Raw genomic sequence first — 9989 nt, forward strand, 5'->3', positions numbered from 1 at the left:
CCCCAAAATTGCGAAGTAGTTGCTAATTACCCAATGGTGTTAACTCAAACTGAAGTCTCAGCTGAACTCCAAGAACGTGTCGTGAGGGCCTGCTCATGCCAACGATACCCCATCCATGGACCCCAACCAGCTCCCCCAAAACTCAACATGGAGTTCTTAATTTCGCAGTATTAGGAATGCCATGAATTGCCACAATAAATGGAGAAAGAAGCGACAGAGGATGAAACGATATCATCGCGAGACAGCGAGTTTGGAAGATTCAATGACAGAAAGGGAAATGAGTGATGCAATTAAAGTACAAATTTAATCTCTAACCTAAAAAGAAGGGAGCCTTTCTGGATTGGAAAAGTTCTGCTACCTTGCAGTAGGGGCATTGTCAGATGGGAGAACCAAGGAGGTCATTTCAAAGGAACCACTTGATTTGCTTACTAAAGATTCCAACTCTACCAATACTTGATGTATATCTGGCCTTTGAATCACCGTTGGTCGTGTACAAGACACGGCAATCTCCACTACTTGCCAAGCCGAGTTGATGTCGAATTCTCCCTGTAACCTTGGATCCATAATCCCTTGTATATCGCCACTTTCAACAATAGGAATCAACCGTTGAAGTATGTGCATGCTGGCGCTACCATTCCGACTTCTCACTGATGCAAATTGGCCCGTGATCAACTCAAAGAGTATGATTCCGAAACTATAAACATCACTCTTCTTGGTAAATTGTCCAGAAGATTGAAACCTGGAAGGAGGAAAAACAAAATATGGATTTTTATATCAAAGATGAAATCCTATGTAATGTCAATATATCTATGAATATAGATCCTGAACTAAACAAGATAAAAGAATATTGAGTTTTAGCCATTACTCGGGGTCGAGATAGCCAGGAGTGCCTGCAGGACAAGTCGACACATGAGAGTCATTTTCAGATGCAAAAGCTCTTGAAAGGCCAAAATCAGATATTTTGGCGTGGAAGTCTTCGTTTAACAAGATGTTAGTAGTCTTCAAGTCCCTGTGGATGATGGGTGGCTTGCAACCATTATGCAAATAATCCAAACCTGAAATCCTCACATAATACGAGTTAACAATGCCAAAGCAATGATGGGAAAAAACGCACAACCGAGGATATCTCTTTAGTAGACCTTGTGCTGCATCCACAGCTATATGTAGTCTATTACTCCATGTCAAGACCTTCGGTTGGTCCCCTATTGGATGGATTTTAACTTTACCTGTGAGCAAGAAATAGAGTGTTACATGATCATTTTAGAGAAGAAACAATACAACAAGACATAAAAATGCACCTGATAAATGTTGCCTCAAATTTCCATTAGCCATATATTCATATATTAATGCCATGTGCTTGGACTCATTGCAATATCCAAACAAAGAAACCAAGTTTCTATGGTAAACAATCATTAAGAGTTGCGCCTACAAGATAAAGAGTGTGCATTATTATAAAGAATACTGAGAATAGTCTAAGAGGAAGTTTCTAAACAAACATCTGTGCATGTGTTAGCATAAGATGATTTTAAAAGGAAATGCGATTGCATCATTGGATCTAACCTCGGCTTGAAATTCCTTGTACCCTTGCTCTGATGATTCAGAGAGCATCTTCACAGCAACTACGGTGCCGTTATCTAATGTACCAAGATACACCTTTCCAAATCCACCTTCTCCAATCACCCGTCCAAAGTTCCTAGTGATTTTTGAAACCTCCCCATACTTAAAAGGTCGATTCTTTAACCTCAGCGTCCCTTCACTAGATTCTGTACCAAATAGCTTGCTATGAGTATTGCGACTACCACTTTGGATAGTAGGCATTCAAGGAAAATAACTCCAATTGCATTTCAACAATTAAAAGACGTACGGAAGGCTTTTCCGATCTTGTTTTAACAGCTAAATTAGTGGAGAAGAGGACAAAAATCAAAGACCTGGGCAGGAAATCTGTCACCTGCCGTCAATATGCTAACAAACAGATAATTTTTCTATAAGTTTGAAATTCACAATCAAACTTTCTTTTAGGAACCACCATAATATGAAGGACAAAGTTGAACTCTCAAGTAATTATAAGCTCTCGTGCATAGCATGGTTACATTTGAAGAAAAAAAATCAGAAACTTTATTGTCAATAAGTTAAGCACACATTCTCTTTGTGATGCTGGTGCGACCACGCTGTGGTGATCCCTGTTTCTCTCCTCTTCATTTTCTTGTGATCACTATGAACTCATATTACAAGCATCAGAAATTTTGATTAAAGCCAACTTTCGTTCGTTCCTAATTGCAATGTCGATGAGATTGTAAAATGACACTCCTAGGGTGGATGAGAAGAGAAAGAAAATTGCTGAGTTGTATATTCTCAACTAAATTATGCTCGAAAAGCATTGTTGCAGATAGAACCATACCATAGGAATGTGAAAGTCAAGATAGTTGTTAAATGTAGTGTACATTGAGTGAACAGGACAAGTAAGAAAACTTACCTGCTATTTGTTTCCGTTTAATTAACCAAATAATAACCAAAGCACCAAAGAGAACTACAAAGAAGCCTGAAACTGATGTAACAACTGGAACGAGGATGGTTTTTGTTTCTTCTTCTGTGGGCAAGGATCAGCTAGGCACGGATTCGCATTTTCTGTCAAACTGCCACAAAGGATGAAGGAGATGAACTCAAATTCCTATCTACAAATGTCCAGATTGATGTGCCAAATGCCGTCACAAGTTGGCCTTCTTATTTTTTATTTTTAATTACAATAAACAAAACATGTTAATAGTCTTTCCACGTATAAATGTCGCTCACGAGAGAGAGAGAGAGAGAGAGAGAGAGAGAGAGAGAGAGAGAGACCTCATGTTTAAAGTATTGTCCACAACCCTTTTTTTAAGAGCTTCAGGAACTGATTTAATCAGGTCATTTCCACTTAAATCTCTGCAAATATAGCCATGATCAGCGATTTGTCCACTTTAAATCCTTGGTTGCTTCACTAGATACATTAACTTACAAAAATCTAAGATTTGGCAATTCTGCCAGAGTTTCTGGTATTGCTCCTGTAAGCTCATTGTTGGACAGATCTCTGGAAAAGAGCAAGTTTAGAACACTTAATATCAAGTTAACCAGCTCGATAGCCAAAAGCAGGATGTTTCCACACGTTAGGGCAATATTTCAATAGCCTATGTCTCCTAAAGCACAATCTTAGCAATTCAATCATGAGTTGACTCCCTAGGGGTGCTTAATCATGAGTGAAGTGCAGACACATCTAATTCAACCACTGTGATACTTACAAGTATTCCAATCTTGATAGCTGTGAAACTGATGAGACTATCTCGCCCATCAAATTGCTTGAGCTCAATTTCCTGACCATAATAGATCAAAGAAGAGGATCCTGTCATTGCCATCTTCATAAAGGCAGCATTTTTTGGTACAACAAAGAAAAGTTTGTGCAATCAATTATTCAGAGTGATAATAGTTAAAGTTCTCTTGGTGTACAATGTTTCAAGTACTAGAAGACCATTCACAATCGTCAATCTCATTCATTGCATGGGTCTCCCTACCTCCTTGTTCTATATTTTATGGTTATTATTGGTCCTAGAGTACGTAAAAAGTTATTTTCGGAGGGCCCAATACTTGCTCATAGACGATGCATTTTGGAACGCTTATGTCTAAAATTGGAAAAGTAGGAACATAACTATACATCGGAGAAGGAGGGAGCATGTATTGCCGATCGATGAGTATATAACTTGTCATGACCCATCCCTTTCATATGGAGCAACCCCCAAAAAGATAATCAAGATGGTGAATTTTTGGGGTGGATGTCAACTTAGGGATTAGTTTGAGCTCTCTCAATACCATGTGAGGCTTAGGGTGTCAAAAGCTCGCTCTTTTAAAGCACTGAAGTTCCCATCATGCTTCCTAGAACTTGACAAAAAACACGACAAAGTTCTCAGTTTATCTGAGAATTCACCCTGGACCGTTGTATTTATCCTAAATGTTCTTTTTCATGGATAAAAAATCTTCCGATTTTCGTGATGAACGAGAATTCTTGTTAAACTTCACAAAAAAAAAAAAAAAAAAAAACCAGTATTATATGAGAAATAGAGCCAAGGGACTCACAGCGATATAATCCTTGGAGGATTTCCATAGCTACAATTTAGACCATCCCATATGTAATTGCTTGGGATGCACGGATCACCTTGCCAACTTTCTCTCTTAATGTGGTACGTCACTTTGATGTCATTGATCGCTTTCACTGTGGTTTAAATTACAAAAAAGATCTATTATCTTCAGAGAAGGATAGAGATAAGATAAGTGGTTGCGATGGCATATGAGTTATATAGACTTTCAGTTTTTCAAAGGACTTGTAACATTTCAAGGCTTCAATTGGAAGACTTTCCTGCAATTACCAAGCGAAAAGTTGCCAAAGCAGGGAAATAAGCCGACGGCAGAGTAATACTCATCCACAACCGTTGATCCCAACGAAGCTACTATAGATCAGATGTTCACAAATAACATAAGGCCCACAGTGGAGGCTAGTATATTTAGCATAGGATTCCCTAAATCTTATTTATTGACAGAATATCTGTGTAATTATTATAGATGTCAATTGTAGCACAACTGGACAGTGTATATAGACAATAAAACATATAGAAGAATGAAAGCATACCATCATCTTGTGCTGTGGGTACATTTGAAAGCTCACCAACGGTATAGAACTCCACGGCATTGAGGATCGGTGGATATCGAGACTTATTTGTCGAATTAATGGAGAAGGTGATGAGCGACCCGTTAACTGGAGTGGAAACTACAACCACTGGCTTTAAGTAGTCAAGGCTCACCGTCTCTGTGAATTGATTGTCATTCATGGAAATTGTGAACTCCCTCTGCAGGCCACTCGTCAGTCTCTCAATCTCGACGAAATGAAAGTAAATAATCCATTTCTGTGCGGAGCTTGAAGGTGTGCAGTGTATTTCGAAGGGAGAACTAGCACTCATTGTTCTTTGAGCGGTCCGTAGAACTTCCCCAGGAACCTTATACTTGTACGCATTGTTATTGTCTGATACATCAATGGCAGATGTGGTGTTAAGTATGAATTCGTCTTCATAGTTTCGAATTGTCCATATCCGATCGTAAACATCGACAGGGTGCCTGAATGAGGCATTTCCACAAACAATTTAAAAGCGAACAATTAAGCAATTGACTAAGTGACTACCAAATGCCAATTCATATGGATATGCAATAGAAATATTAAAGCTACTATATTCAACACCTTATTATCGAAAAACCGATGCCCTCGTTGGGTTATTATTAACAAGTATCGACGTAGCACTTCACGAGTAGAGCTTGAGTTCTTTTATATACTAAATGCAGTATGTGCTTTACGCAAATTCTCATACATATGTATAATAAAAACGTATATAAACATTGAAGCATGAAGAAAGTATCCACTAACGTATTAATAATAAGAGATTCCAATGTTAACATGGCATCAATCATTTTGAGCAACTTATTTAATGAAACAGTCGTGTCTCAAGTGCACATAAATTATGTAACTTTATTTAGTAAACATACTTGCATACTAATATAAAATTTTATTGTCACTATTAAAAGAGGAAACTTCTTTGACACTAAAGAGGTACAGTTAGAACAAAGAAATAAAGAAGAAAGAGGGTAAGGGAGATGGACAAGAGTAACAAAATAGTTCGCATAATGAGTGGAGAGTACGAGAAAAATAATCCAAACATGATTAATCTCCTGCAAATCAGAATCTTACGTGTCAACCTTTCAGGGAAGACCCTGTTATCACATGTTTACTGGCAAAAGTGCACATACGTATGCGAAAAATTGTCATTTCTAAGATTTTGCAAAATCATCTTATATGAAATATTAGAATTATTAATTAATGATGGAAAAAGAATTATTGACACCATTTAAAGGAATTGAACACATACATATGGAAAGAGAAATGTATAGATTATTCATAAAATAGAAAAGATTTAGATTTCACATTCAAAATACATGGGAGATATAATAAAATTATTAATTTACAAATTCATCTATTTAGAGAATATTTACAAAATCATGGAAAAAAACGTCTTCTTTAATTTTATACAATAGTATAAACACAGATAATATGAAATTATAAAACATATTTAGATATATAAATACATTGTAAGTCCTAAAACTTATCATAAAAGTGTAATTGAGTCATAATTTTTTTTTTAAAATGCAATTAAATTCTAAAATGAAAGTGCAATTAAGTCTTAAAAATTTCTAAAGTGCAATCAAGTTTTAAAAATTGTCAAGTTTTTTGTTTTTTTATCAAGTCCCTCCGTTAACTCATTTTTGGAAAATTTTAGGACGTGACTGCACTATTAAAATTTTTTTATGGCTGGATAGTATTTTCATGACAGGTTTTGGAATTTTATTGCACTTTTTAAAGATTTTAAGACTCGATTACATTTTCATAATAATTTTTAGGATTTTTAGTGCACTTATCCTATGTATTTATCTTATCTTTGATTGAGAGAAGCAAAACGATACAAAAACTATTAGCTGGAAGACCCCATGCTATGAAAATTCTTCACAGGAACATAATTTCTTTTGAACTTAGTAGATAATTAATGGATGACGATTAACCTAAAACAAAAAAAGTAACATTAAGCAATTATCGCTTTATTATATTAGTACGTGACCAAGTAAGAAAATTTAAATCACGCATGCCTAATAGTACGCAGGAAGGAAACATAATTACATTTGCTGGCATGACAATCTACCAATAATAAGTATTTTTCCTCACATAACAAGAATTTCAATTTCATTATATTAGTAAAGTTTTGGATTAAAATTGATCTATCAGTGTTGCCTTTAAAAATGGTTCCTCGACAACATCATCTGACGGTGAGTTCTATATAAAATCTATATCCAACTTAAAATCACTACACCACCTTATATCTATTCGATATCAGTAACTTCAATATACAAATAAACTTTCTTTTATAGTAAAAATTTTAGATAGAAAATAATTTGCAATATTATTATTGATACTCATTCCAAATTTTCAATTTAGGATATAAGTGTTATTAATTTAATAAAATTTTATTGGTGACGCTAAACTAATTACAGTTATATACTAATATTTTTGCACAGGCATTTATTTATTTTTTCCAAAAATTTGTCAATGAGTTCTCCTGTTATGATGGAGTAAGTGGTTTTTTTTTTTTTTTTTGGTAAGTAGAGTAAGTGTTTTTGATACATACGTAAAATTCTAAGTTTGATTGGATTATAATTGCAAGATTTCAAATCATTTATTTTATTTTTTGCTTGGACATAATGGCTTTTCTGTTCCTCCAATCATATCCTTCAATCATTTAATGATTTTTCTTTTTATCTTTGATTTCTAATACCATTTTCTTTAACTGTCTTTATCGATTATTTTTAAATGCCTTGTTCTGTATTTTGTTGATTTTTCATGGCCTTTTTGGTCTTTGAAACTCGTGCCTTGAATAGTTTGCAAAATGTTAAAATCGCTAGAAAAAATTGAATCTTTCTCTTTACTATTATTACTGTACATTTGTATTTTAAAAATTAATTGATCACCTGACATCGAACTCCAAGCTTCGTCCAACATCGCGGCGCCGATTGAGCTGCAAGAATCCAGATCCTGATCGATAGATATCATCATCAAGACTTCTTAGTTCCAACGCCGAAATGAAGGGCACTCCATTGCCGGTGTTCACAAGACACACTTGTATATCGTCTGCTTGGGACACATACATAATTTCTTCATAACTGTAAATTGAGTAGTTCACCTTGGCCCAATAATTGACATCAATATATAGGTCGAATGAAGGAGCCTGATTCTTCCCATCATAGTTCCCATACCAAAATACTGCCCTAATCAAGTAGGTTCTGTTCTTGCCTTGGTTGGGTTTTAAAGTGTAACAATTCCTAGTTCCATTGGGAAATATCCTTACATTCTTCAACAACTGTCGATTATTTTGGTATGTGAGTGCCTCAGATGTCTGCATGATCTCTCCATAGTCTATCAATCCTTCATCCGGTTCGTATGTTATTCCAATTCCCTCCTCTGTGTATGCAACAGTTGCCCCACAATCGATGCTAATAAAATCTAATGACGCAAGAGAAAAAAAAAAGGTCAATGAAATTAAATCACGGTTTTTCTGTTCAATAAATCTTGACCATTCACACAATTCCAAATACAGTATCTTGTTTCATTAAAAGGTCAGAACTCATGGATTGCTATAGGCAATACATTGTATGAAGCGCTGGCGAGAGAAATAGAGAGAGAGAGAGAGAGAGAGAGAGAGAGAGAGAGAGAGAGAGAGAGAGAGAGAGAGAGAGAGAGAGAGAGAGCTTGATTTTGTTGGGCTTGAATCACAAGGACTAGTACTAAAGCTAAAGAAGCAATCAACATAAATGAGAAGGCTGCAATTGATCTTTAAAATATAATAGCGCAGCGGAGGCCGTCGAAGAGAGAAGTGCAAGGAAGATATGCATGTAGGCCTTACATTTAATTTTTTTTTTTTGTGCATATTTACGCCTTATATTTATATCATGACCAACCGACGTCATCTTAGATTCTTAATGGCCATCGCCCTGCAAATTTCATTGTTTGTATCGTAACGCAAAAGTCAATAGACAGCTTTTGATTCGACATATCGTCCATTGGTAAGTCCATGGCAATACACCATGCTATGCGCTAATTTTTTTACATGTATCATTATTACAATACACCATGAAACTAACTATTTTTTTACCACTAAAGATATCCGCCATGAAAAATCATATGGTAAATTATGAGAAGGAAGAGTATCTAATCGGAGTTCCCGCACTGAATTTTCTTCGGTTTTTATTGACCGAGGCATGGCTACAATTAAAAAATACCAAGACTTGCAGCTGGCTCTTCGTCAACGAATGTACCAAAGTCTAGGTACCAAAGTAAACGTCAATAGACTGCTTTTGACTGACAACATATCGACCATTGGCGTGCTCCTAATTATTTTACGTGTATCATTATTACAATAGACCTTAGAGTCAACTATTCTTTTTCCCACTCCAGGCACCATCATTAAAAATCATAGGGCAAATTATGAAAAAGGAAGATTAATTATATATACGATGCAAATAAGGTGAACTTATTACCTATTTTTACAACTATGCATTCTAGGTTTGATATCCAATCTTTCTAGTGAGTCGATACATTTTGCCAGTATTCAATCTTGTAATGTTCTTATCACACATAAAATACATTCCACAATATTTTGAAGCAATAACAAGCACAAAGCTTTGCTCTGAGGTAATTTAGGCCCTGTTTGTTTAAAATTGTTTCTGTTCCTCGGAATAATTTTTTTTGTTCTTTTGTTCTCCGAGAAGAAAAGAAAAACAGAAATGTGTTTGGTAAAACTTTTGTTACCGGGAACAGAAATGGAATAGAAACAAGAAGTAGAAAAAAGTTGTTTCTTGTTATTAGGAATAATTCCAAGAAACAATTTTTCTCTCTGCTCTTTTTTCTTCTTCTTCCTTTTGCCAGTCATCGGCCTTGGCCATGGGCGGCACCGACGACCGTGCCAGACGAGGGCCGGCAACCTCGCCGAAGCGTTACCGACCCCTGAAGATGCCAAGCCATGGCGAGGCTTAGCCTCGCCGGGCTGGCGAGGTCAACCTTGCTTGGGTTGGGTGAGGTCAACCTGGCCCAAATTTGACGATCTAGATAGGGCAAGGCCAACCTCGCCTTGCCTAGGCAAGGCTCAACCTTGCCCCTAGGCGGTGCAAGGTCGGCCTCACCGGTGGCCTCATGAGGCTCGCTTGGCCACCAAGGCCATTGGAGAGGCTTCGATGAGCTCATCGAGCTCACTTAGCCGGTCGCCGGTCACCGGTTGCCAACCGGCAACCCGCCACAAAGAGAAAGAAGGAAAAAAAAAAAAAAGAAAGAAGAAAGAAGAAAAAAAAAAAATATAATAAAAATATTGAAAAATTAAAAGAAA

General features: G+C 36.3%; 1 protein-coding gene across 1 annotated transcript; it reads right to left on the bottom strand.

Moving 5' to 3' along the window:
- Window positions 1-354: 354 nt before the first annotated feature.
- On the bottom strand, window positions 355-8106 carry LOC104424057 (putative leucine-rich repeat receptor-like serine/threonine-protein kinase At2g19230). The gene is made up of 10 exons (XM_039299652.1): window positions 7582-8106; window positions 4649-5130; window positions 4099-4234; window positions 2990-3061; window positions 2836-2916; window positions 1561-1801; window positions 1299-1425; window positions 1140-1202; window positions 866-1055; window positions 355-739 (listed from the first exon to the last, which is right to left on the bottom strand). Exons 1-10 carry the CDS (start codon window positions 8010-8012, stop codon window positions 355-357), a joined length of 2208 nt encoding a protein of 735 aa, XP_039155586.1. The 5' UTR covers window positions 8013-8106.
- Window positions 8107-9989: the final 1883 nt, after the last annotated feature.

Source organism: Eucalyptus grandis, chromosome 8 (assembly GCF_016545825.1).
Source record: "Eucalyptus grandis isolate ANBG69807.140 chromosome 8, ASM1654582v1, whole genome shotgun sequence".
NCBI lineage: Eukaryota > Viridiplantae > Streptophyta > Magnoliopsida > Myrtales > Myrtaceae > Eucalyptus > Eucalyptus grandis.

Coding starts and splice junctions, on each gene's coding strand:
- LOC104424057 (XM_039299652.1), bottom strand. CDS start 8,012: ATGCAGACATCTGAGGCACTCACATACCAAAATAATCGACAGTTGTTG. Junction 4,235..4,648: donor ACCCACAGCACAAGATGATG/GTATGCTTTCAT, acceptor TTTAAACCACAG/TGAAAGCGATCAATGACATC. Junction 1,426..1,560: donor ACAAGGAATTTCAAGCCGAG/GTTAGATCCAAT, acceptor TTTATCTTGTAG/GCGCAACTCTTAATGATTGT.